This window comes from Etheostoma cragini, chromosome 15 (assembly GCF_013103735.1).
Source record: "Etheostoma cragini isolate CJK2018 chromosome 15, CSU_Ecrag_1.0, whole genome shotgun sequence".
Classification (NCBI taxonomy): Eukaryota; Metazoa; Chordata; class Actinopteri; order Perciformes; family Percidae; genus Etheostoma; species Etheostoma cragini.
The window spans coordinates 13,937,166-13,964,735 of NC_048421.1; the positions used below are offsets into that span (position 1 = coordinate 13,937,166).

At 40.7% G+C, this 27,570-nt stretch overlaps 3 protein-coding genes across 13 annotated transcripts in view; 2 read left to right on the top strand and 1 right to left on the bottom strand.

The window, feature by feature from the left end:
* cntnap1 (contactin associated protein 1) overlaps positions 1-4,258 on the top strand; it is a 22,051-nt gene extending 17,793 nt beyond the window's left edge. Inside the window, exons 23-24 of one of the 3 annotated variants that reach the window (XR_004659510.1) lie at positions 3,708-3,802; positions 3,836-4,258. Coding sequence is in view for 2 of the 3 variants with exons in the window: in XM_034893107.1 (XP_034748998.1) it covers positions 822-1,021 (200 nt within the window). In the remaining variant the exon portion in view is untranslated. Of the gene's footprint in view, positions 1-821 lie in introns of all 3 variants that reach the window. The other 2 variants (XM_034893107.1, XM_034893108.1) reach the window with 2 other exon arrangements.
* ezh1 (enhancer of zeste 1 polycomb repressive complex 2 subunit) lies at positions 886-18,722 on the bottom strand. Of its 7 annotated transcripts, none has more exons than XR_004659511.1 (21): positions 16,816-16,995; positions 16,518-16,643; positions 15,883-16,005; positions 15,311-15,428; positions 14,913-15,152; positions 14,195-14,297; positions 13,732-13,895; positions 13,454-13,545; positions 13,197-13,359; positions 11,873-12,057; positions 8,896-8,987; positions 8,568-8,596; positions 8,329-8,454; positions 6,995-7,173; positions 6,763-6,858; positions 6,482-6,563; positions 6,317-6,397; positions 6,124-6,208; positions 5,806-5,978; positions 4,861-4,864; positions 886-900 (listed from the first exon to the last, which is right to left on the bottom strand). XR_004659511.1 is itself a non-coding variant. In XM_034893110.1 (21 exons), the coding sequence occupies exons 2-21, from the start codon at positions 16,993-16,995 to the stop codon at positions 5,815-5,817; spliced, it is 2,337 nt and encodes a 778-aa protein (XP_034749001.1). In that variant the 5' UTR covers positions 16,996-16,999; positions 18,550-18,722; the 3' UTR covers positions 4,592-5,814. The 7 variants fall into 7 exon arrangements, 5 of the variants coding, with proteins under 5 accessions (XP_034749001.1, XP_034749000.1, XP_034749002.1 ...); XM_034893110.1 differs by lacking the exon at positions 886-900 and adding an exon at positions 18,550-18,722 and having other exon boundaries at positions 4,592-5,841; positions 5,933-5,978; positions 16,816-16,999; XM_034893109.1 differs by lacking the exon at positions 886-900 and adding an exon at positions 17,952-18,387 and having other exon boundaries at positions 4,592-5,841; positions 5,933-5,978; positions 16,816-16,999.
* A 3,989-nt stretch (positions 18,723-22,711) lies between these two features.
* ramp2 (receptor (G protein-coupled) activity modifying protein 2) lies at positions 22,712-27,516 on the top strand. Of its 3 annotated transcripts, none has more exons than XM_034894958.1 (6): positions 22,712-22,944; positions 23,479-23,541; positions 23,633-23,662; positions 25,474-25,506; positions 25,663-25,840; positions 25,942-27,516. In XM_034894958.1, exons 1-6 carry the CDS (start codon positions 22,884-22,886, stop codon positions 26,189-26,191), a joined length of 615 nt encoding a protein of 204 aa, XP_034750849.1. In that variant the 5' UTR covers positions 22,712-22,883; the 3' UTR covers positions 26,192-27,516. The 3 variants fall into 3 exon arrangements, with proteins under 3 accessions (XP_034750849.1, XP_034750848.1, XP_034750850.1); XM_034894957.1 differs by having other exon boundaries at positions 22,714-22,944; positions 23,476-23,541; XM_034894959.1 differs by lacking the exons at positions 22,712-22,944; positions 23,479-23,541; positions 23,633-23,662 and adding an exon at positions 24,517-25,211.
* Positions 27,517-27,570: the final 54 nt, after the last annotated feature.

Below are 27,570 nucleotides of genomic sequence, written 5' to 3' on the forward strand. Positions count from 1 at the left end.
ATATAAGTAGCATTTGGGAAATACCTCAATCCTCCTCCTGGTGTATAAGGCCTAGCTCCACAGCATATATCAGATAATGCTCTTGATATACAAACCCAGCAGACCTCTCAGGTCAAAAAGCTACCAATCTTCCACATGTCTGAGAGCTAAAGAGAGATTGCATTCAATATTTATAAACCAAAGATATGGAATAGCTAATCTGGTATTCTGAGACTTCCACTCACACAGATTTCATTTATAATCATTCTCAGGATATGTGTATTTAGTTGAGTATTGTCATTAAATGTCTTTTATTATTACTGTTAGATATTCATTTTGCATTACTTTTTGTTCCATTGATACATGCTGTGCTTTCTTTCCCCATGGAAAAAACTTTAAACTGCATTTTTACTGTAGGAAAAGGTGCTATACAAATCAACTTAAACAAAAAAATGATAAAGAATTAAAAAACAAAACAAAGGAAGTACTAGTACTGGTCAATCGTCAATAAGAGGTTGATTTGGGGATATGAGGTGCATAAACAAACTAAATACAAAGCACTTAAGAAATACAGAAATGCAAATCGCAGGATTCAGTCACAGTAGACAATGCCGTGTTAACAGTTTGGACTGACTACCTGTTAGAATCCTGACTCAGATGGTTCTGGCATTGGCATTTTATTGTCATTATAAATAATATGAGACCTACATTCACATAACAGGCTGGTACAATGTAATAATGTGGCAGCAAAACAGTGCCTGTTCCTCATCACTATTCTTAGAAGCACCTCTTTCCTCAATGTGTTGCAGATTATCTCTGACTGTGCTATTTTTATCCTTTAGTCATTGTGATCCTGGCGCTGCTGCTGCTCTTTGGCGGCCTGTACAGCATCTACGTCTACGCGTATCAGCAGAAAGGCAGCTACCGCACCAATGAACCCAAGAACCTGGAGTCCCCCAGCAGCTCCAGGCCGCTGACTGAGACCTTGAGGAGAGAAAAAAAGCACCTCCCGGAAATTGAAGAGGAGTTCAGGAGTGACTAGCATCACAGGACCTTTGGGACAGTGGGTGGGGTTTGACTGGGGGTTGGGGAGAGGGAAATAGCAATTACAAGAACCACAGATACCTGCATTAGGTTTTCTAATTCTTTCATTCTCTTTTTTTTAATATTTTGGTTTGTGTTCCTTTTCCCGGGTAAAGTGGGATTAGACCCGTGGTGCTCTACATAGTACGTATTTTGGTAAGGGTTAAAAGTTCACATCAAGCCCAATGTTGCGTGAGTAGCTAACACGTCTCACACTGTATTGCAGGGTGAAATACTGAAGTGCCTCATCTGAGCAAGCTTCATCTGAAGTAACATTATAGCTTATTCAGATAGGGTTTGGATTAGACACTGTGGGATCAGGATTTAAAGTTTGTTAAGTTACAGTTCAATGTATTCTAACCCTTTTATTGATTGATTTTTCTTTCCTGATCACTTTTGAGACCAATAAAAGCTACCAATATCCTACTATATAGATGTATCGCCATCTAAGATATACCTTTTGGTGACAATCTCTCATGGAGACTTGGGTTTGAGTAGTAAACACATCTGAGAACTAGTGAATTTAACCAGTGCAACAATAATCCAGATCACATAACAAAACTGGTGTTTATGAGTAAAAACAACCAACCGAAGAGAGAACACACTGGACAAGCATGGAGCTTTGAGATGTTAAGCCTTGAGATGATACATTTAAAGATTGTATAAGGTATATATGCTTGTATTTGTTGTATTGCAGCCTATAACAGTGCATTACCTATACAGAATGGCACACATAAGTGGTTCAGAACTGCCATAGTGTCAGTAGATAGTAGCTTTGCCGATCACTTATGCTCAGATTCCCAAACACATTCTCAGCTATGGGGCTTCAGAAAGAGAGTGTGATGATATGAAGATACTCCTCTGGGCGTGAACGATAACAGGCTGTTGGTTTACTGCAGCATCAAAACAAAAGTTGAGGTGATGAAGCTCAGCAGGGACAGGTTGACCTAAATATCCAAGTCCTTATTTCTTCTGTCTCACTTCTGGTTGCTTATCTTGGTCAAGCTGCCAATAGCTCGGTGCTACAGAGAGTTTGACTCGGCAAACATTTCTAAGAACAGTATTACATAATAATCTCACAATCCTTCCATTCCCCAATAATAAGCATCTTGAGGAAACAGCTGCTCCATGTGGCCGTGTGGAGAAGCACACATATGAACACACATGCACACACATTAACATATGTACAGTGGACCACAAGAGTGTAAATGCTAATATTTTACTTCTTACTCATACTGCTCAAATATGTTTGCATAACGCTGTAGGACAGTAGCCGACCACGCCAAAATCACTGCTGTTGCTCCTTTAGCTGCTTCCAGTGGGAAGTTGAAAATTCTACCTATATAGTCCACTGAAATGTTCTTCTATGGCAAGATGAAATTTCTTTTGATGTGTGGTGCAACCAAAGCTTCCGGCTGTCATTATCACCGCAGCTCTCCTTGATACTAAAGCACTGTTGTGTATGTGAAAAAAGGAGAAAAAAAAACATTTGTAACATATCAGCAAGAGCATGGCCGCACTTTGCAGTAACATGCTATAATATTAGCTTCTTTCCACCAATGATGTTAATGCTTAATTTGCAGCTGCAAGTAGTATGTGATGAGTGTATACGTGAATATATGAATAATGCGATTTTTATATTCCTATGGTTTACATAAACAAATTAAAAACAGTTAAATGGAGTGCTTTGAATGTAAATCCTCTGACTCTGTAATGTATGAGCAGACACTACAGTGAAGACCGGCTTGAACATGTTCACTGTAGGCTGCTTAGCACTGAAAGTAAACTAATCCATGGTAGCTGTTTAGAATGCTCAGGGTGAAGAAAGTAAAGTACTTGCTCTCTGTAGCACAAATAGCCTACACCTCAACATTGTTGGCTTCTTCCGTTGCAGATGGGCAGGACTGTGAGAAAGTGACATGTGACAAATTAAATTGTGAAATGAACGGATGTAAAAACTGCACGACTTGTGGCGTATGTAAAGTTTGGCCAAAACTGGCCTTTACAGGCTATATTTTTAAGAATGCTGTTATGAGAGAAATGATACAGAAAAAGTAAGCAGATGAAACTGTTGATTTGTGATTGACACATAGAATAGTTTGTGTTTTTGTTAAATGGACAATCACCACTCAAAGTTCATATTAGGCACAAGCCAAAAAACTTGTGTCAAATATGCTTTGTTGCCTAATAGGAAAGAGTCGACTTATGTATTATATAAATGTATACACCTCTCTGTATTCATTGGTAGGTTGACTATAAACATTCAGCCTAGCAATGTCACGTCATTTCCACTCACTAGTTATCATGCGTGGTCCCTGGAGCGTGTGTATGTGTGACTGACTGGATGTTTGAGATGTATTGTGTATTCATAGTTTGCCCACCGAGATACAATGACCAATGTCAAATAATGACTCTCATTAAAAAAAATAAAAACGTGCACTGATGCCAACTCACTTATTGTAGTGCACCAACAGTAGTTCAGTGAGACAGTAACAAGGACTGGGTGCAGCGTAGAGTGGATCCCCCATGTACATCAGGGTATCAGGTGTTTGTAAATTACAAGCACATTGACTCTGTGCTAAATTGACCCTGAAACGTTCCTCCCTGCATCCTTATGATGGAGACAAGGGTGTGAATAAATAGAGGGCCAATAGAGGGAGTAGGTGGCACAAGGATGTTAATATCTCAAACAGGGTTTTCATCAAATGTGTAATGCTTAATGCTTCAAAACTAAGATTAACATCAGAATTAAAAAACAAAAACACATATTTATGGGGGCATAAAGTTAAATGCGGGGTTGCAAAAAAATCATGATTTGCATGCAATTCTATTCTGAGTTCTACGTCAATTTGTTGAAGATTTTAACACTTCTCAAGGTCTTAAGACCTTTTCAGACTTTATATGAATCTGCAGATGTCCTGTCAACAGGGATATAATTTATGAATTTGAATGATAAAGCCCCTGAGTGAGTAGTGGGCAGGTTAAACCACATCCCAGCACCATTAAACTGAATCCTTCTGCAACAGGTACCAGAAATGATCATCACGGTTGTCTGTGATCACACTGAAATTTAGGATTTTCTTCTGTTCTTCAATCCACTCCATTTTTTTTTGTAATACTGTCACTGTAAATGACCATTACTGTGTAAGTCAAGGCAAAGCCAAACTGTCACCTCAATAAAAGAAGCTTGAAGGAAGTTGTCAATGTGTTATTGCACTCCAACTGCTATCATTTTTACGAATCCTATTTCTGTATATCTGCATATTTGTATTATTGTCCAAACTGGCAGTGACAGACGCCGCCCACAAAGAGCCTGGATCTGTCCGAGGTTTCTGTCTAAAAGGAAGTTTTTCCTCACCACGGTTGCTCCTGGGAAATTATTAGCTCAGTGTAAATTATAGATATTTGTCTAGACCTACTCTATCTGTAAAGTGTCTTGAGATAACGCTTATGATTTGATACCATAATAAAAACTGAATGTGCTTTTTGCACAGAGAAAGTTAACACACTCAAGGACTAGGACAACATATTTTATTGTATAAAGTTAAACCTTTATTGTTATAGGCATACACTGTACAAAGCAGTAAACTCCATTTTTTTCATATCCTATTGAGAAAGATCTCATTTCAATGTGGGCGTTAATGTTTTAAAAATGAAAGACATAGTGAATAACAAATCTGGACGTATAAAAAATGAAGAGAAGATGATAAAAGATAAATTACATTCACATGTGGGGGACTTTAGTATTTGGTCAAACACAGATGAATTTGCTTTTGTCATGGTAAAACCCTTGCAAACACACCTCTGTTAAGTATGCAACCTATCCACACGGTATCAGCCTTTTTCTGTGAGAAATCATTTGGCACTTTAAAAATTTGTAAAGGAAGACATTTACTGTGTGACTTGTTAATTTATTAATTATTTCCTTCACAAGGTGTGAAGGCCTCAAGATCATGTAAACATGATGATAAATGTTTATAAATGTTAAACAGTACGTTGCCCAGAGTACCAGTAGAATGGATTAATGTGTAAAATGAAAAGAGGGATGAGATCTCTTCACCATCATTTACAGGTTACATTCAGTCAGTCGGTTTCTAGTCTGGCTGCCTATACTTTTGCCGAACAATGATATAAATGCACAATAACTAATTTTACTTTTATTTTGTGGTGGTGATGCTAGCCGCTGAAAAGGTTCATAGAAGAACATACAACACTGTCAAACAGTCAAGTTATTCTGAAGAACAGGCAGTAACATCACACTAAAATACTGAAAGACTGCACAGAGCAGCATCAGACTGTAGCTAATGCTGTGGCTAACATGTTTAATGGTTTGTTTATCCAAGAGACAGCACATGCATTTCACTGATCATCATTAGGTACGATGTAAAAGCTTGCACTACGTATTGAGAGGTCAAACAAAAGCCGGTCTATAAGTACAGTAATAAAACTGCTGAGAGAGTAACACACTTGATGATGATGATGTAATGTAATCGCGACTTCATTGCTTTGTCTTGATGAAAAAAAAAAAGAATAATGTGATCCTCTTGGTGCAGTAAGCGATACGGATTAATTGTATTTCCACTTTAAATAGCTACATTTTATAAGCTTGGCGTATACACTCTTGCAGGTAGGTGGGTGGGTTCGGGCAGATGAGAGGGAGAGCTAACTGCTGTCACTGAAGGAGGTGGTATGATATCTGCATACAGCGGGGAGGGACTCTATTTTTAGAATTGCAACAGAGACAGCGACTGCTCATAGAAACTCATCAGCTATGTGACGCTACAGGGAGGGACAGAAGCATTAGTGGCTGGCTGAGGAGTTAAGGACAGGTTATGGAGGTAGGCAGCAGGTGTAGCTAACTCATATCTACCTCCCTCTCTATGCCAACATATTTGAGGGCATCCGCTTGGCTGTATCTGTGGAGGGAAGATGAAGGGAAGAGATCAAGTTATTATACAGGATCTGCGCAAACAATTAATTCAGTCATAATGTACAGCGGCCTGTTTTTTTAAATTTTACTTTGAAGCAGATGGAGAGTCACTAAAAGGCCTGTGACTCTACCTGTAGTCAAAGAAGAGCTCCTCTCCTTGCAGGATAGCTCGTTTGGCAAAGATACCGATGCGGTGGTCTCCATTCACCATTACCACTGCAACGGCAGCAAACAGTATTAGCCAATAAAAGACTGCTTTGATCCCACAACATCGTCTTAATTCACATGTGACTGCAATAGCAAAACAAACAGATTCCAGCTTACCTTTAGCGTAGCAGTTGGGATTAACTGAATGATTTGCAAAGCGGATTTTATTCCCCTTTCGCGTGGCATCCACAACAAAGTCTACTGAGAGACATGGAGTGCATTAAGGATCACTTAAAATACAGTTGTATGGTTTTAAGCAGAGGAGAAATGGGCAACACTTGCCTTTGTTCAAGTTGAAGAGGAAGCTAGACATGTATTTGTCATAGATCCTTCCACGTCGGTCTGCCTCATCTTGGGAGATCAGCTGCTCATGCACACACACACACACACACACACACACACACACACACACACACACACACACACACACACACACACACACACACACACACACACACACACACACACACACACACACACACACACACACAGGCATAGTAAACACTATACTCTTCCATACTTTACACTATATTCTTTTATCTGACTTAACTGCTTTGACTTGCCTCTCCACAATATTCAGAGATGAACTCATTCTTCTGAACTGACTCTTTGATGAAGGTGCCCCATCCAGCGACATCTGATGGAGCTAAAAGCAGGTGCTGAGAGAAGTCAGATGTATGTTAGGACACCACAATTCATATGGGTGATCTGAACACCAATAACCTGTTTCCAGAATAACACAATATCAGGTTTGATATATTAAACCCATTAAGACCTGCAAGTGTCCTCGTCTACCTTTTTTAGGCCTCTCTGGATGCTGCAGTTCTTGCAGGAGATGGCTTTGTTGTCCCAGTGGTCTGCAGTACCGCAGGTCATGCACAGATCTGGGTCACATTCCCTCACGGCTAAGTAGCAGGGACACTGTTTAGTGTTACACTGTGTCTTACACCTGCAGCCTGGGAAGCGGTTCTGGCCTGAAAAATATTTAGACACACAGCTGCTGTGAAAGGGGACGTGCTTAGAAGGTTTATGGGCAAACTGCCTGCAGCAATACAGAAAGATAATACATTATGAGCCGTGGCAGAACACAATATGATTATGAGAAATAATTCCATCTAAAAATGCAGTTGCAGCACAGAACCTTAATGGGTGGGTAATACTGAGAAGGCCATCACTCAGAGACCTCTGCTGGCAGATATGCTGAAATACAATTTTGCAGAGTGAAACACAACACCCTCCGGGCAGATAAACGGAAGGATCAGAATAACCCGAATGTCTTCTAAGCAGCCTCTGCTTGGGGAAAACTGCCCATAACAAGAGCTCCAGGCAGCATTTGTCTTCTCTGCTGTGCTGTTTTTAAATTCCCAGTCCCAGCCTGTGCGGGTTTTTGCGCGTCTGTATCATCAAGCATTGTTTAGCTGGAGCTGTCTGACTCATACTGATGTTGGCTACGTGGTTGTTTATCAGAGACAGATCCTGTGACATGCACACGGAGAGAAATCACATTTGATTTCTCTCCGAGTCTTTAGAGCACACACATGTGCAACCGGGGGCTGCTTCCTGTTTGGCCCGGGCTCTCATCTACTACGGGAAAAGGCGAGGTCATTGTCGGGTAGGGAGAAGGGGGGAGAAAAGGTGACCGAACCACAACGGATGAAAAAATGAGGCAAAGCTATATTTTTCAAACCACAGCAACATCTTTACTTTGTCTAATCCCATTTCTCTATTGTAAACTCTCCAGAGGACAAAATAAGAAAGTCATTCCTCCACCATGTGGCCGTTTCAGAAAACACAGTTCTGGGTCATCACTGCTGCAGCAAATGCTTAATTGTGAATGCAGCTCTGTATTAAACACCCACCTATCTACGCCAAAGGACAGTTTCTCCTCTGACCGCTGCCAGAATACTGCAGAATCGTTTTACATTCTGCTGCCCTGCTCTATTGTGGCCTGGAAAAAAGGCTTTAAAGCTACAGAGCGCTTTCAGTGGAAAATGTGGTATGACAAACAATTTCCCTTTCGCTTTACGAGGGAGAGCAAGCTACTTGTGTCTCTTTGTCTGTGTAAGAAAGAAAGCAGCATACAGTGCGTGAAAGTACGGTCATTGTTGAAAAAGAAATGTGACACTCACACTCATGCGCGCACTGGCAGAACTTCTCACAGAAATTCTGGGTCATCACACACGGGCAGGAGCTATCGCATGGATGGTCGGGGTGATCACATGGCTGGTAGTTGTACACCTGATTGGACAAATTATCTGGAGCAACAGAGGACAAAGCCCTCAGACAGGCACTGTAAGCTGCGTTGTATTTCAGAAGACATAGGGTAGTTGTAGTTGTGTTGTGAGGTTTTATTTTCAGGTGAACATACCTTTCTTTAGCTGAATCTTTGCCCATAACCTGCCCCAATAAACAAACAAAATGACAAGGTTAAAAACTCTTCTAACTTGTAACCACATCTGTTCAGTTAAAGCAATTTTCATGACTTTTACATGACAAATATTGAAATGCGACAGGAATGCTGCTTTAATACTAATGGTACAGAGTAGAATACATACATTTTAACCTTTATCTATTCTATATCTAGGGAAGTTTCACTGAGGGCCAAGGTCCCCTTTGCAAGAGATCGTGTAATAATTATGATTCTGGCATTCAGCAAAGGGTGGACAAGAGAGGGAGAATAACTAATGACATCATACCTGTGTTTGCGTTTCTTCTTTTGGGGCGCGACGCCTCCATCAACCAAAGGAACACGATGGTTAAGGACCTCCTTTACTGCAAACTCGTACACCTGTGGGAAGCAAATATTACATTAACAACAACACATCCTGTTAATTAACCACAAACTCTCCTGTAAAGAAATGTTTTTCTCTTTATTGTAATAAACTGTTGTAACGATGTACCCGCTCAAGCTGAAAAGTACAGCACAGAACATCCTGCAACCCCCCCCCCCCACCATCCTCTGTTAACAAAACTCCACTACAGAGGCCAAACATACACATGCATCTGTCTACACACACACACACACACACACACAACTTCTGGCTGCCAAATCCAGGTTTGGCCTCTTCCCTAGGACACAGACATACATAATGATGCAGCTGGTTTCAGCATTTCCTCTCAGTTAAGCTGTGGGCGGGGCCTGGACACTGAACTGGTCTAGCCATGTGACAAGAGGCTCACCAAGGTTGGATGTAAACAGGCAAGGCTGCTTTAAATTATTTGTTTCACCTGTTCTTTAATGAGTGTATTGTGCGTCTGTAAGTAAAAAGGTTGGAAATCTAATTTAGTTGGATGATGTAATGTGTTCTTACCACAAGCCTTGTTATGCACAGCCCACATGACACTCAATTGACATAAGTCTTGGAATGTCTGAGGCTGAAAGACTGCATCATGAGAAAATAAAAGACGTCACATCTGGTAAGCATTCGTGTTTATGGTGTCACATGCCATTCTCTCTGTAGTCAGGCCAATGATCCGCACCATTAAACCACAGGCACAGAGTGCATGTGTTATTATAATCGCACTTACTCGAATGCAAGAGAAATTAGCAACGTACGTATGTTGTCTACTTCATTTAAAAACAAGTACTTGACAAAGTTTGTCCATTATTTAAGATTTAAAACCCCATTTCAGGGCTATTTCATCTGTTAGTAACAGACGAGACAGCTAAACACTCATGATTGCTGTACACAAGTCGCTAAAATCAAGACCTTATTTCTCATAAATCTTCTTGCTTGTATTTCCTATTTGCAGAGATGGGAAGTAAAAATATTTTGTTACTGTGCTTAAGTAGATTTTTCCGATATTTTCATACTTTCCTTTACTATTTATTTTTGTGCCGACTTTTTACTTTTACTGCAGACATTTTTTTTGTTTTAAAGATTGTGTTTTGGGGGCATTTTAGGCCTTTATTGACAGGACAGCTGAAGATATGAAAGGAGAGAGAGAGGGGGAATGACATGCAGCAAAGGACCAAAGGGCCAGAGTCTAACCCGGCCCCGCTGCGTTGAGTAAACTCTATATACGGGCGCCCGTTCTACCAACAGAGCCATCCAGGCGCCCTACTCCTTACATTTTCAAAACGAATATTGGTACTTTCTACTCCTTACATTTTAAAAAACTGGCTCATTACTTTAGTTTCAAATAATTTCAGTGAATTTATTGTATTATTTTTCGCATCATCAATACCAAATTCAGTCTAATTGGATTGGAATATGCAGTACATAAGGGATAATGTAGAGCGAGGCGGTTGTTATAGCGAATACAACCCCGACAGGATGATAACGACCCCGACATGAAGAGAAGGGGTCTAGAATCAGCCTGAATTATTGTTAATTAATGTGCAGCAATTATACCAACCAAAACACCACAAACTGCTGGCTTTTGATAATTTCCCATCGAATCTGAAAAACACATATAGGTAAATGCATCTTTTTGTTGTCAAAAGCTATTTGTTGTTTGTCACAGTAACTTTATTAAGTTTATGTTAATGGTCAGTTGCATTTGTTCTGCTGCTAGAAATGACCATGCCCTGGTTCTCTAGCATTTAGTTAAGTAACATAAGTAATGTTAGCGAGCGTGCACTTTATTTGAAAATAACCTAATACTAGCTGATACAATATTGGCATGTGTAGCTTTATATTAAAAACAAATTCAGTAACTTGATTTAGTGTAACAAGGCTGTAGTAGTACTCAAGGCCATTCTTGTTTTTTAGATCACTTACGTTAACGTTAATGTTACTTGGTCTCGGCTCAAATCGTCTTTATTTTGTTTATTTATTTATTTTTGTTACTAATGTTAACGTTAATGTCTCAAACCTGAATCATGTTTGAATTCTCAAAGGATCAATTGAAATAATATCTTTCTACTCAGTCAGAATCTTATTAACCTGGAGTCCTAGTCTCTGTCACAATAATCATATATGTGATGTGTAAGGCCTATTGGCAGACATCCATTTCAAATGTAGCCAATGGCATATAAAGAGCCTTTTTTTCCACGTCCACTAAAGTTTCTCAGTGTGCACTGGTAACATTTGTGTGGTCCAGGTAGCTTTGCATAAAAAATGGTTGAAATTTGCAAGGCTAATTTTCCTTTGAGTACATTTGAACACAAGTGTCTTTATTTCTATTTAAGGACTGGAAGTTAGTACTTTTGCCATCTCTGCCTATTTGTCACATGTCCTTTCTATGGCTTTGTTTCATGTGTGGTCTTATTGGCTCTACTGAAGTCTTTAGAATTGTGATATCTATCTCCAGCCTTAATCTATGAAGCTCCAGAGGCAACATAGTTTGGGTCTGAAGACATCAAATTTAAAAATGAAAACAATCTAGGGGTGTAGAGTTAGTAAGAAATGAGCCAGACCTCTGTAGGCCCCTACTCATCTTTGCTTAATTGGCTTATAGCTACATTAGCCACTACTAGCATAACACACTCAGACTGAAGGGTCAGAGGTTTAGTTGCATTGCAGGTAATGTAGGAGCTATTTCTGGTTCTGCATTCTCGTGAGTCTGAAAATGTAGGAGTGCAATGCTAAATCAGTGGAGTATTTTTTTGAAGAATTTCAAATTTTAATCATATATGTAAAATGATTTTTTTAGATCTGAGTCATAATTCCTGTGCTAATATTAGTCAGTCCATAGATTTCTTTTTGGCGAAGTGAGTGAACATTTTACCTCCTTGCAGTTCTTTGTACCGATGAGACGAGCAATGGAGCAGAAGTTGTTGAAGTAAGTGCCGTGTAGAACCCGGAAGAGTGATTCCTCCGCCCCGCTCCACTGAACCACACAGCCCGCCTGCTGCTCTCCTTCATCATCCCTTAGACGCATCTTTGTGGGAGTCTGGCATCGCGAATTCCCCTCTGTTACACATATACAGACACGCACAGAAAAACACGTTAGTATCAATGACCAACTATTCTTGTCAGAGCATGCAGCTGCTCACACACACTTTTCTTTTACTTTGTCCAGGAAAAAGGTTTTTTGATAGCTTTTTATCTGCCCACACACACATCAGTCATGGTAATTTAACCCTACACTGACACACATAGAGCTATTTCTGGGTGTCAAGCATACACCCACACAGAAACACACGCACGTACGCATGCATGCATGCATGCACACACGCAGGTGACCATGACTTTGATTTAGCTTTTTGGATATTCAAGACTGATGCCCGCACACCCACAGCTTAAGGCAGAGAGCCAAATGTTGCTTGGCAACAAGGTGAATGCAGCATTGCTGCGGCCACATGCTTCAGCACTGAGTATGTTTATTAATCTGCTCAACAATCTGTTTTTTTTCCAAATGATCTCAACATGTGCAAGAGAGTCTGCTGTGTCACTGGGTAAGCACGAGCGGTTTCCAGAACTTACAGAGACTTACAGTAAAGCACTGATGACAATGAACAACAACCTAAGAGGAGGGGTGAGCCAAAGGGGAGGGCTCCTATTTCCTTCTTGCTGCTCTCCACATGAAGATGTCAACAGAAATGAAGAAACAGAAAGCTAAAAAAAACTACAGTAGGAGGAGGGGGAGAGGGATCAAAGTGTTTATGTTGGAGATAAAGCATGCAAAACTAATGGTTGGTTTATTTTACTTGGCGAACGAGAACTGATATTGAGAAGAGATGAAAGGAGGGAGACAGAAGAGAGAGTTGGATATGACTTGTAAGCTATGATCTTCGGCCAAATTTCACTTTGCGGAAGGGCTGCAGTCAGTCGGGGCAGACAAGCTTCCAGAAAAGGATGGATTTGGGGGGAAGTTATGGTAAACGATGCATCCACTCAGTCACACAGTGACTCAGCACTTTCAAATAACTGTGTCTGTGCTGTAAAAGGCCTCAAAGCAGACAGTCATTACCAGAGTTTACCAGATGTGTACATTTACTTCAGAGTAGCTGTGAAAATGGAAACCTCAAAACAATATGCAATAAGTGGAACTTAAAAATTGGTTTTAAAAGCAGCTTAAAAACCCAGTTCCTGTATGATCCGTGTCCTACCTGAGGAGGAGGTGGTTTCATGGTCACTGTAGGCCTCCTTTCCATCCTCAGCAGATGCAGACGGTCCAGGAAAGCTGGAGCAGGTGGGACGCTGCTGCCTTCGGCGCCTCCGAGACCTCTGTGACCGTAACATATTCTGATCCACAAATTCTTTAGCCCCTTTCTTCAGAAGAAGACAGGGAATGGGGAAAACAGTAATCAACCAGCAATTACTACATAATGCATGAATAGGTTCAATCATTTTGCGCTTGGCAAACCTGTAACAGGAAGCAGTCTACACCACATGGTTCAGTCTCAATGCGGATCTCCTTACTCTTCCTCTTGTAAACATTGGGTGTAGCATGGAAAGCTTTGTGAAAAGAAACAAACATATTTTTACTCTCTATTGTACATCAAGTACAGTAGTTAGCAACTGTAAGCACTAAGTAAAGAGAACATGTTTTATTTATTTATCACAATCTCACTGGGAGTCAACAAACCTAAAATCATATAAACCTACAGAAGAAATAATAAAAATAAAAAATCAAGCCATTACGGTGGAGGAAACAGTCATATTTGAAGCAACGTCTGCAGAAGAGCGTGTGGAAGGAGTGTAACGACTGTTCCCGCTGTACAGACTTAGCAAAGGGTCCGTCCAGGTTGGGGGTGCAGTGTGGGGGCAGCTTGACCGGACTGGGGGGCTCTAGGAGGTCCTTGTACCTGTTGAAGTGACAGGGAGAGTTTTTTTGGTAGTATTATTTCAGCTGTGTTTAGTTTTTTTTTTTCAACAGTGTTAACATGCTTATTCAGAGTTGGGGCTGGCTGAAGTTGTAGATGTTTCTTTCTAAGCAAAGCTCTTTCAGATGCTGATGCAACTGCTCCTTTGAGCCAGAGAGCCTAAGAGGGAGACACCATTATTACTTTTCGTCTTGACAGCTTGCGTCTCCATGGTGAACACTAAGCAACGGCATGTTCAGCATTGTGCACATAGATTCCAAGTTTCACTGCACTTCTCTTACTTTTCCTTCAGCTCCTCCATGGTGCCCTTGTAAGGGAACATTGAGGCAATGGCTGTGAATATGTTATCGTTGGGGACCTTCTTGCTGCTGGACAAGTCCCTCACTTTGGGAGACAGAAAGAGAGTTTGTTATACAAATATCCCCAGTTTCCACACATCAGGTTTTGATACAGATTCACAAACAAAGCTTATGCAATATGTTCATTTGATCATTTTGCAATGGTACAAATATTTTCCCAAGGCTCAAGGCCAGTTAGAAAAAACATGTTCTGAAAATGTTTCAGGGAAAATCATGATCTAAAACAAACAATGTAGTTTTCATTTTCATGAACCCTTTATTCATTGATGGGTTTGTCAACCAATACCTGAAAGACTGTGTGGCCAGGTGTGCTTCCATTTCACTATCACTAATTGTGTATACTGCCTAGTTTCCCATAACGCTTGGTGGAAAAGGTCATTTAGTTCTGTAATTAGAGCCAAGCCATATCAGTGTCATTGACAAACAGGTTCCCTCACACACAGTACCCATGCAGGGGTCACAGGGGCCGCTTTAAAGTAAACAATGCCCGTGCACAGGCTGCTGTTGCAGGGCGCCCTTGTGGTAGCTGTACAGTGTAATGAGAGGAACAGTACCAGCCTTGTTCATGCTGCAGTCCTCTTGTTCTCTCACAGGACAAAGTCTGAACGCACAAATGCACAGCCGAAGACTTGATGCTCACCCTCCGTAGTGCTCCTCCTCTTCCTCCTGATGGATGCCACAGTACCAGGTTTGGTCTCTTCTGAACCCTCCACTGAGCTCCTCATCACTCTCTCGTCCTCCTTCTTTCCCATGACGTCCGCCATCGTCCCTGTCACCGCTGTCACCGCTGCTTCTTCCTCTTCCTCTTCCTCGTGGTCAGAGTACTGGCTCAGGGCTTCCACTAGCTCTTTAAAGACTTCGTCACTGATAACCCCCCCCTCTGGGACACAATTAACATGTCAGAATATCATACAATAACATCAGCTGCATTATCAGAATATAATACACCAAAGGCCCAAGTGAATTTCACAGTTATATAAAGTATGAGAAGCGTAGATTATGCAGACATCTTAATAGGACAGAGCATTAAACACACACCTCTGTCACCATGGACACCATCATAGTTGTCGATGAGTTCCTCCAGGAAGGCCTCGTCCTGTTCCAGCACCTCGTCGCCCATGTAGGGGATGTTGTGAAGGAACGTCTCGTCCTCAACCTAAGAAACAAAAACTCCTTTCAAGACAGGTATTCGACCAGTTGATGGTGCACGTCAACCCACCACCTGTGATGCTTTTGAGGAACTAAAACCAAAAACGTGAAAATAACAAACAAGCAAAAAATGTCCAAATGGTCCTGCCTCTGGGCATTTAACAATGGAACAAAGGTGCACACGTGGACTGGAAATACAGAAATGGAAACCAAGTAAGTTTGCAAGAGAAAGAAAACTTTTATTTTGGAGCGCAGGGTGCTTTCAGATTGATAACGTGTTCTTGAATTTCTCCAAAATGTTCTATTTATTTAATCAACTCAGAATCATGCTATTCCCATTGAACACATGGAACTCTTTATAACTGGAACCAGGTGAATGAGGAAATTATATTTAATGGGCTCTGCACCTTTAATAACACTGTAATTAAATCACCAACAATAAAATGTGGTTCATGTCATACCATGAAGTTGTTCTGCAGAGGCGACCAGGAGTACATGAAGGGGATTCCTGTCACCGTTGATAAGGGTCTCATGGCAATGGCTTGAGCTTTGAATTCTGGGAAGCCAAACTCCACTGTACACATCTGTAAGAGAACCAGCGGTGGGTTGGGGTTGACAAGACAACGGAACAGTCCCAAGCATCATTGGACAATGTTATATAATCAAATGAACATGCTCCTTGACCCCCAACAGGGAATATAAACCAAGAAAACACAATAAAACGGACCCTGACAGCACGTGGGAAGAGAAAATGCTGTCATGCCCTCAAGGTATTTGTATCATGAGCTCCCATGGGCCCAGAGACCATTTTTAGGCTATATGATCCTTGTTTTGTCCAGCTTTGTCCAAAGATATTTTAGGAGCACCCGACAACCAGGTGGGAATCAGAGCAGAACCTTGGTGCTGGTGTAGAGGATGCAACATGATGGAGAGATGAGTTTTCTCACTAAACATTCCCACTATAGTACCAAATTGGATTTCAAATTAAGCCGGAGCAGCCTGGGCAGGGATAGGAACACAGGACAGAATACCCCAGGCAGGGGTAGTATGTTAAGTAATGTGTTACAATAAAACACACACACACACACACACACACCTTTTTGTTGCCCTGAGCTCCACCAGACGTTGACAGAGGGATGGACTGAACTCTGAGCTTGGACCACTCTGCATTCAGGAGATTTGTCTGCTGTTCAATCTTTTGCCTGTTGGACATGAACAGGGTCTGGAATCAAGCAGAAGACAGAGCATGTCACACATACTGCAAGACACACACAGTGAGTGCTGCATGTAGAACACACACCTGCTGCAAGTCCCCCACACCATGCATACAGCACATACATAGGCATAAATTGATATATTTTTTAGCAGAACTGTCAATAGTTTTGTTGACCCACCTTGACCTCTTCTACTTTTTTAAGGCGTTTTAATTGGCGAAGGCGCATATACTCAGACTTGACCCTCCGTCTCCACTCTAGCAGGCTGCGGGAGGGCACAAAGGGGGGAAGCTGAGGTCTCGGGGTTGGTGGGGCAGCACCGTTGCCAGAGGCTGGAGCTGCAGCAGCTGTTTCCTCCATGACTCTTTAAAAACACAGCAATACGATGTGGCTCAGAACAGGCTAGATTATACTGTCACCTTAAGCCTTTAGATCTCAAAAGGTGTTTAAAAAGGTAAAAGGAATATTGAATTTTGGACAAGGATTTTTTGTAATGAATTTGACTGAGTCTATGGGACTCACTCAATAATAAGTTTATAGTGCCATTTATCAGTCTCCAGCACCTATTAAATCACAATAATTCACCGAATAGGTATTGGTATAATAAGCTATGAATCGCTTTCTGTCATTTATGTTAAACTACTAACTATGCATTCCTCCCTTTGCCCATGACAAACATTAAACTTCCCCTTTCACTCACCCTTTCTCTTTCTGAAAGGGTGCCCTCTTCTGTTGGCAAAACAAAACTGACATTTACTGTAAAGAAATGCCTTTCACACTGGTGCTTTAAACTGCTTAGTGCAAGACTGCCGTTGCTTCTTTTTTAATCATGGATGGCAACTGACCAAATAATAAACATAATCGTTTGCATGCAAATATGTCTCTAATAATTTAACAGCACGGGTAATACACATTGCTGAGGAGTGGGCGTGCCTCTTCAGAAAAACAATATGAAGCGGAGCAGAAAAGTGCGTAGTACAGTTTTTCTGTGCTTCATAATCCCCTGAGTGAACATCAACTTCCCTATCTGAGATAAAACAGAATCAAAAATAAGTACAACGATAAAACTGAGCTCGGGAAACTGCTACAGTGCATTTTTTTCTGGTTTATGAATCGTGCACATTTCAGCCACAGCTATGAAGTGCGCTGCGTCCTACGGCTGCAACCCCGATGAGACGGAGCCACACACTATCTATTTAAATGTTTTAACACTTTAAAGACGTGTGCGCACTGCGAGCACTACAATGACAGCACGCTATTCCAGCGGACGCGTGTGCACGTCTCCCGCTATATCCAGTGTCGCAGTTATTAAATACCTTCAAATCCACGGCGTGCGTCCTATTTGTTGCGAAGAAAAGGCAACACGAAGTCCCTTTTTTATGTTTTTGTTTTTTACAGCTGAGAGATCCGGAGCAATTGACGGCTGTCTTTGCTATGGATCTGACGCAGATCTGGTCTCCGCAAGGCGAGGGGATCTCAGAGAAATCCCTACGTTATCCATGGGCATGGTGCTGCTGGTTGTTGTTGTTGTCTTAGCTTACAAATAGCTGCGCACTTGGCTTTGTCGAACCAACCCAAGCAGGAATGTGACGTCTTATGATCACTGCCTTTCCTACAAGATGAGACTGTATTACTATTCTGCGTCCTGGGAATAAAAAGTAGCGTGGAGCAGCAGCCACAGCACAGCCATTTACAACACGCACACACAGGAACTGATGCAACTGTCCAGTCAAGAGTGCTAGATCGCCATCTAAATGCGTGAGGGCACGACGCTCTCTGGGTTTGATCGGCGTAATATTGCAACGTTTTAAATAAAGAAACGAATCTCGCCGCCCTATTTTAGGGATTTTTTGAAATAGCTTAACAAATACACAGGCACACTGGGATATAAATTCGCATAATAGGACTAATTACCCCGATTGCGCTGATTGTGTTGATGAAATAAACTGTCCAAAAATATTAGGAATGAAAAATGATCGATATTTGAAAACTCCTACAGTGGAATTCTATCAGATGGAAAATAGTTGAGTTGTTGTTCTGCACTCCTCCTCCAGGGAGAGCTCGACGCATTTTATCCAACGCTTTTAGGGAGAGGACTGGATGACATGTCCTCCCACTGATGACATCACGTACCTCACGGAAAATCCTAATTTTGCCAATTTAAATTGAAAAAAAATTATAAAATCACGTTTTAGTTTTGTATTAAATGTACAGAAAAAATCGAGCTGACGAGAAGGAGCAGCATAATTTGCAAATATTTAAAGTGACAGTGTGAAAACAAGACATAGCCTACTTATTTTTTTTAAGTTCAGGAAGTAACACACATTCCACCATATATTTTGAAATAACTAAAATGATACATACAAATAAAAAAGTCCATGAATAATTAAGACTAAAGAGGTTCTGCTGCCTCTTCTGAACTCTTCACATGCTCTCAATAAGTCTTGACAATATTTTTGGGTATACAGAATTCTTATTTTTATTTGTTATTTCTCCAGACCGTTTCTATGGCTACAAAGAAAAGGGGTGAATACATGTAACTACGTTAAAGGGCATGCACGACACTCCTCATCTTTAAGGGGTCTCTGGCATGAAGAAAAATCTAAAAACAGGGAACCTGATACAATATTCTCTTTAATTTTCTATTATTATATTCCAGATTAAACCTAATCTTTAATCTCAGCATTTTGTGCCATTGTGGAAAAGAACATAGCCCTTCAATTATTCAAAACATGGCTCTATTTATTTGCTTATAGATTGTTTCAATGTTGTCGATGTACAGCATGAGGGTAACAAATATCAATTTAGGGATTTAAAATTTAACACTGCATCCTATCCCACAGGCTGCAAATGTATGAATGCTTATTATTCTGATAATATTCTTATCAGTTTAGTTTATTTGTACTCTATTTTTTAAAACTCTTAATGGATAAAAGGAAACCACATGATTGCTACTCCTCTGGCACACAAGATGGCAGTGTTTGGTTAATTTCCACCCCATAACACAACATGTGCTCATGCACACATGCCTAATTCGGATGAAGAAACCTTGCTTGACATGGTTTGGTCTGATATCATACCAGCATGACTGCCTTATTGTGTTTCTCTCTGATCAGCAAGCTGCTGTTGATCTTTTCTGTGCTCTGGTGCAATTCCTGGTTAGTAATTATGCATTCAGTGAGCAAATGTGTCTCAGATGATCCAACATGTTTGGCGTGTCTACAGTGGTAGCCAAACTCATGCTATGTTGATACCAACCTGTCAAACAAAAGCAAACACACACACAGGAAGATAAGCTTGTGGAGCATGGCTGTTATCAGCAGGAAGTTTTAAATTCTGTATAATGTAAGCAGTGTGTGTTGGTCTTTGCTGTCTCCAAATAGGTACAGCTTTTATCATCTGTGACAATGGCTTAGAGTTGAAAAGATTCACAAAGCAGCTAATAAAATACTTACTTCAAGCTATTTTAAATATTAAATGTACGGTATATTATTTAGTATTTATTTTCATTATATTTATTATTCATAGAAGATTGATTTGCCAACTAAATGTTTCACTTATCCTGTCCTTAACAAAACGTTTGAAACATTTGGGATGTTTTTTTTTTTTTTTCAAATGCAGTCAGTTATATATAAAAACTGGCCTCTTTTTTTCTGAAATGTGAAATGTGAAAATGTGAAATCTGAAATGTGGAAGCAATTTTGGCCCAAGCGAGCTGGCTGTCTCCCAAGTCCAGCAGCTGAAGAACACTCATCCTTCAGTCACGTGAATGAGTGCATCAGTCTCCTACTGGAGATCCCTGCCGCCTCTCTTTACCACAGAGGCTCTGTTGACGTCAGACCCAGAGTTGGTGGGAAGGGGATGCTTGGAATCAGTACTGGTGTAACGCAGCTCAGCGCTCGCGCTCACCAGCAGTGATGGACTAATAGAAGCCTATCATGCTCTGCAGCGACAACAACAGAAAGTCATAAAAGTCTGTTTATTTGTCATGGGGAATACTACTGCATATGTAGTTTAAAGCCAACACAGTCTTACTCCTCAGTCAGGCCACTCCTCAAATGTCTGACGCATGGTCAAGCACCCCTGGCGTCAAGTTCCAAAGACAGAGGTGTAGCCTACCCTTTGCGTTGTTTTTTGACGTGGGGGGTCCGTCACATAGACATTCATGTTAATCCCTCACAGTCGCATAGAACACGGCCCCTTAAAAATCTGAGGCGGTTTTGGTATTTTTATCCCTATAACTGCTGTTTTAATTAACATTTATTCACGAGATCTTATCATATAATTATGCATTTCTTTTAATGTTATAATTTTGGTTTATTTGGTTGCTTTGTTGTTTATTAATATTTTTTAAACCATAACGTTACATTTATCAACATTTAGTTGGATGTTATCCAAGTATTCATTTAATTATTTAAATCATATTATTTTGGTCTTACCGGTGAAACATTAGCCAACAGCAGGCTGTAAAACAGAACACTACGATATGCCGCGCTGGGCGCGTTCAAAGCTGATATCCCACAATGCAATGCGGGCATTCAGACTTGAGAATCGGACAGCGATTCAATTTTCATATATTTAATCATCAATGGCTTTGTCACCAGCAACAACATGTTTCAGCTTTGTTCCAGTAAGTTATGCACCGTACGTTTAAAAAAAATAATTGGCGGAAAACTCCGGAAGTGACGTAGTACGTACCGCTTGGCGGATAGGAAAGATACAAATACATAATATTCGTAATATTGCTGTTTTTGTCTAACGTTGTATTTAAGGATTTAAACAATGAATTTAAAAATATTAATACAATACAGTTCCAGGTATTTATCCTATGTACAGAACACAGGAGTCGACCTGTCCATGATCAGTCGAACAAGTCCAGCCCCCCCCCCCCCCCCCCAGAAGAACTGTTTCCAGCTCCTCCTACATTTGCCTCTCTCTATTAGCATAATACCCAAATCTGCAATCAAACTTTCTCTGGTTCAGTTGCATTGTGGGTAACGTTGGTATTAATAATAATTTATACTTTATTAATCCCAGAAATGGAAATTACAATCTACACTGTTGTTATTACACACAGGCCTGAATTACAAACACACATTACACACACATGCTCGGTACCTATACATGAACTAAATGGAGAGATGTCAGAGTGAGAGGCTGCCCATGGAAAAGCGCCCTGAGCAATTGGGAGTTTGGTGCCTTGCTCAAGGGAACCTCGGCAGTGCCCAGGAAGTGAACTGGCACCTCTCCAGCTATCAGTCCACCACCATACTTTGGTCCATATGGGGACTTGAACCACCAACCCTTCAGTTCCCAACCCAACTCCCTATGGACTGAGGTTCTGCCATTGAAAAGAAGTGAAATTTGTGGAATAAAAAAGACAATATCTCTGGTTCTGCTGGATCCATTTTCAGTGAGTGCTCTTTTAAAATGTCATACAAAGCCACACAACTTATTGTCTGTAGCCTACTTGTCATTAACTGCTATTTTTGAGTAAAAATACCCCCACATATCTTATATTTGCAGTAATGGTAGGTAACAGTAATTAACCATGCATTTCTTTTATGCTGTGAGTTGGCTTCAAGGCTCCTGGTGTTAAAATTCACTTAACACAAAATTACTGTTCCAAGTCACATTTCAAGCAAAACATTCAAAACATAAAAAATAAGTTGTCAGATAATCAAATAGCAGCATGCTTTTGGTCCGATACGGCTCACATGCTGTTAGTCCACTCAGTGTGTAAACCCATCATTAATTATTGCTTGTATTGATCATTGATTGATTAAATAGGCTATTAATCAAAGGTAGAGACAGGGAGAGAGAGAGAGAGAGAGAGAGAGAGAGAGAGAGAGAGAGAGAGAGAGAGAGAGAGAGAGAGAGAGAGGACAGGGCTCTCCCCAACTTCTCTCTTTCAGGGTCTCTAACAGAGGGTGGGATGAGTGAAAGAAATAGATAAATAGAGAGAATGTGTGTGTGTGTGTGTGTGTGTGTGTGAGAGAAAGAGAGAGAGAGAGAGAGAGAGAGAGAGAGAGAGTGAGAGAGAGAGAGAGAGAGAGAGAGTGATGGTGGTGGTGCACCATTGGACCACAGTAGTTCTAACCTGATCAGAGGCTCTCTGTCCCATTTTGTGAATCCGCCCATCCTAGGAAATGAGGGCTTCCTGTTGTTTTATAGAGCCTTCCTGCAAAAAGGTTGAGATATATAACCCCTGACCACCAGGGAAGACGGACAGAGCATTGTCAGGCAAAATGACAGCCACTAGCTCCTCACTTATGTTTTCTGGATGTTTTGTGACTCTTCTCATCTGGGGTAAGTAGAGAATTTATACTGTTCATTTCTTCACTCCTATGATGTAACATCATCATTTACCCTCTATCTCACCTCTCAAGAGTAATGTTCAGGAGCTTTTAGTGATTGATTGGCTTTTAGAAAGGAGCTTAGTGGGTCTTCTGGTTGAGTTTTAAAAATCTGCTATAAGGTCATGCAGTGACCAAGCAGCAACACGTTTGTTTTAAAAAGATGATGCTGTAGAATAGTTGTTGAGATATTTGTAGTTTATTTTGTGGTTCATGCTGTACTAATAATTAGCTGCTATTTATTAAATATGATCTTTCCTCACGGGGAAGGGGAATGTAACGTAAGTTTAAATGTCCTTGAGTTGAAAGATTTCCTCAAAGGAATGGCAGACAAAGAGAGGATGCGTTGACCTGTTAACTCCCTACAGTTTACTTCTTGTTATTTCCTTTACCTCCTCTACTTTCACAAGTTCTGGAATTGGTACACACAGGATTATGTAACATAATTCAATTACATAATTTCTTTATTTAATTTCACTTACAGCAGGATGCGCAACAGTGGTTTGTCTGGTTGATGTAAAGTTAACGAATCAACCGGCCACAACAATTGGTAGGCTCTGTGTATTTTTTAATTAATACAATTAAAAGAAATAATACATGACCACAATTACTTGGACTAACATGACCTCCTTTCTCTTCAGGGTATCACTCAACAGAGATGATGGTTACCAGTAAGTTTTTTTTCTCTACACTTATAACTGATAACATAGTTTCTCCCTTAGAAATTAAAGTTGCAAATCGTCCTATTTACATGTTCTATATTTTAAAGTTACAAACAGTGATTATATATTTGTGTCCATTGGGGGATTGTTTTGGATCAATTCCTTAAACTCATTTGCTTGGCCTGGAACTGACAAACAGAAAGCATAGCACAGAGATCCTGGTTTCTGCCAAGATCTCCTTGCGTGTACTATCATGAGAATCCAAGACAAACTCCTGGGGAGGTCTCTACCAGTGAGGAGTCAACAGCAGTAGACACAAGGCCCATGGTGGTTTGGGTTAAAGGTTAACTCAAACCTCATTATGAGCAGACCCCACCTGGCTGAACTTCCTGAATTTGTTCGTCATTCACCCCATGCAACGTATGTGATCAACGCATGAACTTCGAGTTGTGAAACAACTGGAACTTTGGAGCGGCGCCCCTTTCGCTGTTCCTCCTCCTGTGCCTTCCCTTTTTTCCTTTTCCCCTCACTGCCCCCCCCCCCCCCACCTACCTTCCCCTGCCAACTCCCCCCAACTCTGAGCTCCTCCTCTGCTGAAAAGACACATTTCCTGATGTCATTACTAAATCAAAATTCTGCTCGGCAAACAGATGTTGTGAGAGGCCCAATATGTGGATTCAACGACATAAATTAACAAGTTGGTCGTGAGAAAACATAAACCTTTCCATTTTTCATTCAATCAATGAAACCACCTCTCTCACACTGTATAAAGTACTGTATAAAGTAGTGAGGGGAGACAGTGAGAAACTACCTTACAGATGTAGAACACTCATGAGCAAGTGTTTCAAGGTTTCCCACACTTGTGGTGATAAATTTCAGTTGTCTGGCCTTTTAAACAGCTGGTCAGCTCTGACTAATAACTTCTTCCAGGTTTGTTCAAATTAACCTAAATATGAAATCATGGCTGTCTGCACAGAACACCCTGCAGAATCACGATTACATCCACCCCAAAATGCTAAGCCCTAAATGTTTACTTATGTTTCCTATTTGGCAGAGGCAGCCCAAAAGGCAAATAAATCACATGCTGTGAGCTGGCCAGGCCCTTGACTGTGAGAAACTGAGACTAAAAAGCAGAACAAGAGTTAAAGAGTAAAGGGTTTTCAGATGTGAGTCCAGCCCAGCTTGGGTGTGCTCCCTTTTATTTGGGAGAATGGAGAGGACAATCTTTTTTGCCTCCACCCCTTTAAAAAAGAAAGAAAATCCTAAAGAAACGTGTGTTGAAGAGGGGAAGAGCTGCTGCCAAGCACAGGGCCGTCAGACAGATCTTCAAAGAACATCTGGTAACCGCGGGTAACACTGTTTGGACATCTGGTAACCGAAGGTTACACTGCGTCTCTTCCATCCTGTCGGGTTTCCTGTTATGCCTCGCTGTACACACTCTAAGAAGTTTAGGGTTATCATATATGGTCACCGGTTGGGGAAAACGTACCTTTATTCATTTTTTCTGACATGAAGGGAGCACTTGGTTTCATTGGGGTATTCCTCTCCTTTTTCTGCGGTGAGTGTGTGGCCTCCCTTCTACAGCTGCATATGCCTGCCTCAGTGCTAGGCATATGAAGGAACTCATGAGCTACAATAGACAAACATTTTGCATTGAAATTTGCTAGGATGTACTGTATGTCTTTGATGAAATTATTGAATAAATTGAATTAGAAGGACTTTACATGGCAGATTTGAAGAGTGTTCATTGCAGGAATAGTCCACATTACTGTTTGATGTCAAGTATTGTAATCCAAAAATCTTGTTTTACTTTGTTTTAGATACCACTTATGGAGAGTCTACCTTGTCATTTGGTATGTGCCTTTATAACCTAGAGAGTTGTACAACTTTATATCACTCTGTGAACAAATAAGTTCATGGATATATTTTAAAAATGTCCAACACATCTTTGTTGTCATTTTCTAATCTGTCTCAATGTGTTTCTTTTACTCACTCTTTAACTCATGCAGCTTGTGGGAATAATTCTCACCATTGTCAGGAGTATTGCAGCTTCTGTTATAACTTTTATGGTGCACCAACAATGGATTGCCTTTCCATCATGCTTGACCATCTATGTCTCCTCAAATTTAATGGTGCAATGGCATCACTAAACAACACTGACTGGTGCACTTGGGGCAATGTGAGCGTGTAAGTAATTTGTGTTCATATTTGCAATGCAATTGTTCAAAACGTTAAAAATATTTGCTGATGTGTGTATCTTCTGCACCCTCTCTGTCTCCACACTGCAGTTTATATAGTAACCTAAGCCTTTGCACAGAGGAGATATCTGACTGTCTAGTGATCCCATGGCCCAACCAGCTGGTGGAACAGACCTTTGTGGATATTCACTCCAGATTTTTCAAGGATTGTCCCACAGAGCAGCTAAGTGACCCACCCCCTTTCATCGTCTTTGCCTTGGTGATAACTCCCATCTGTCTGATCCCTGTCATGGTCAGCCTTGTGGTGCTCAAGACCAAGAATGCTGATGGTAGCTCCTGAAAATCCTGAATCTTGACCTTGATCACAATTCCCAAGAATATAACCTGCACTCTCCCTCCTTTGCAAACCTGAGGACTACAGCTTGTTAACACATACACCGCAGCTTCACTTTCATCCCGCTAGTGACCTTGAAGAGGACTGAATATTTCTGAGGAATTCTAAAATATTTGCCACAGAGGAACCCTTTTGAGAAGATGACACTGATTCAGAAATAATGTCATAATCAGTGGCATCACAATGATTCCATCTGTTCAATAACAACCTCCTTGATGCTAACAGAGACACACTGTGATTAAATCTGTGTAATTATAAATTACTGTACCATACTGTGACACAAGTTTGGTTTCAACCAACCCACTCAAGATCTGAACATTTATCTAGTGGTCACATCCAATTTGCAGACGCCATTCAGAAAACAAAGTTTGGTTTTCTACTTAAGAACCCAGTATTCAGTGTTGTGATGACAAAAGCTCTGGAGCTTGCAGAAGTTAAGTCAAATGTAATTGTGATGACGCTCCTCTACACGTTGGACAGCAGTTGTGTTGATAAAAGACAAGGTAATGTTTATTACTGAACTCATGAACTCTTCTAATGCAATTTTATTTTGCTGCCAATCAAACCGATCTCTGCTTTGAGCCATTGATTCAACAATGTACAATAAGTATGCGGGGGGACATGTGCAACCTAAACTGATTTGAAGTCTGGATTAGATAAAGTATCTAGCAACATTTGATCTAGAAAAAGTTCTCTCTATGTGTAAAGAAAGGACAGGAAAACGAGTATGGTGCGATGCATGGATCTAGTTATGTGTGTCATAGCTTGTGTAAGGTTTGAGGTCAGAGGTTACAGAAGGGACACAATTATCTGGTAAACCTAGAAAGGGAGATTTATCTCCTGGTATTGTCTATTTTTGAAAAGTTAGAAACCCTTTAGCACTTTCTCCTGTCCAAACAACTGCAATCCTCATGATCAAACAATATGGTAATTGAAGTAAAGTTTATGTAACATCTCCATACAGATCAGACAAAACCGCACAGACAGACAGACAAACAATAGTCTGTGCAGCATAGCGATCAACACTGAGCAACAACAAAAAGATAACACGTTATCGTTCAACAGAATCATGATAACGTTGTTACTTATTGTTTAGTCTTGGATGACGATAAAGCCATTGAAAGTGCTTTCAGATTTGGAAAGAAAATTTGTATTTATGAACTGTGTTATATTTCTGCCATTGTCAGGGCTTAGTGGATTTACTGTATCATCTGAGCGATAACCCATTCTGCCTGCTCTCACACCATTTACTGTATGTATTTTGATATACTGTTTTGAATGTTTTATACAATTAAATCTAAAGTTGGGTTGTTGGCTGTTGCTTA

Excerpts from the sequence above, each read along its gene's own strand:
- ezh1 (XM_034893110.1), bottom strand. The coding sequence starts at position 16,995 with ATGGAGGAAACAGCTGCTGCAGCTCCAGCCTCTGGCAACGGTGCTGCC. Across the intron at positions 16,006-16,517 it reads GAGCTCAGGGCAACAAAAAG|ATGTGTACAGTGGAGTTTGG; the intron begins GTGTGTGTGTGT and ends GTTCTCTTACAG. Across the intron at positions 6,564-6,762 it reads TCTCTGAATATTGTGGAGAG|CTGATCTCCCAAGATGAGGC; the intron begins GCAAGTCAAAGC and ends GTGCATGAGCAG.
- ramp2 (XM_034894957.1), top strand. The coding sequence starts at position 22,884 with ATGACAGCCACTAGCTCCTCACTTATGTTTTCTGGATGTTTTGTGACT. Across the intron at positions 22,945-23,475 it reads TGTGACTCTTCTCATCTGGG|CAGGATGCGCAACAGTGGTT; the intron begins GTAAGTAGAGAA and ends TTTCACTTACAG. Across the intron at positions 25,507-25,662 it reads AGAGTCTACCTTGTCATTTG|CTTGTGGGAATAATTCTCAC; the intron begins GTATGTGCCTTT and ends TAACTCATGCAG.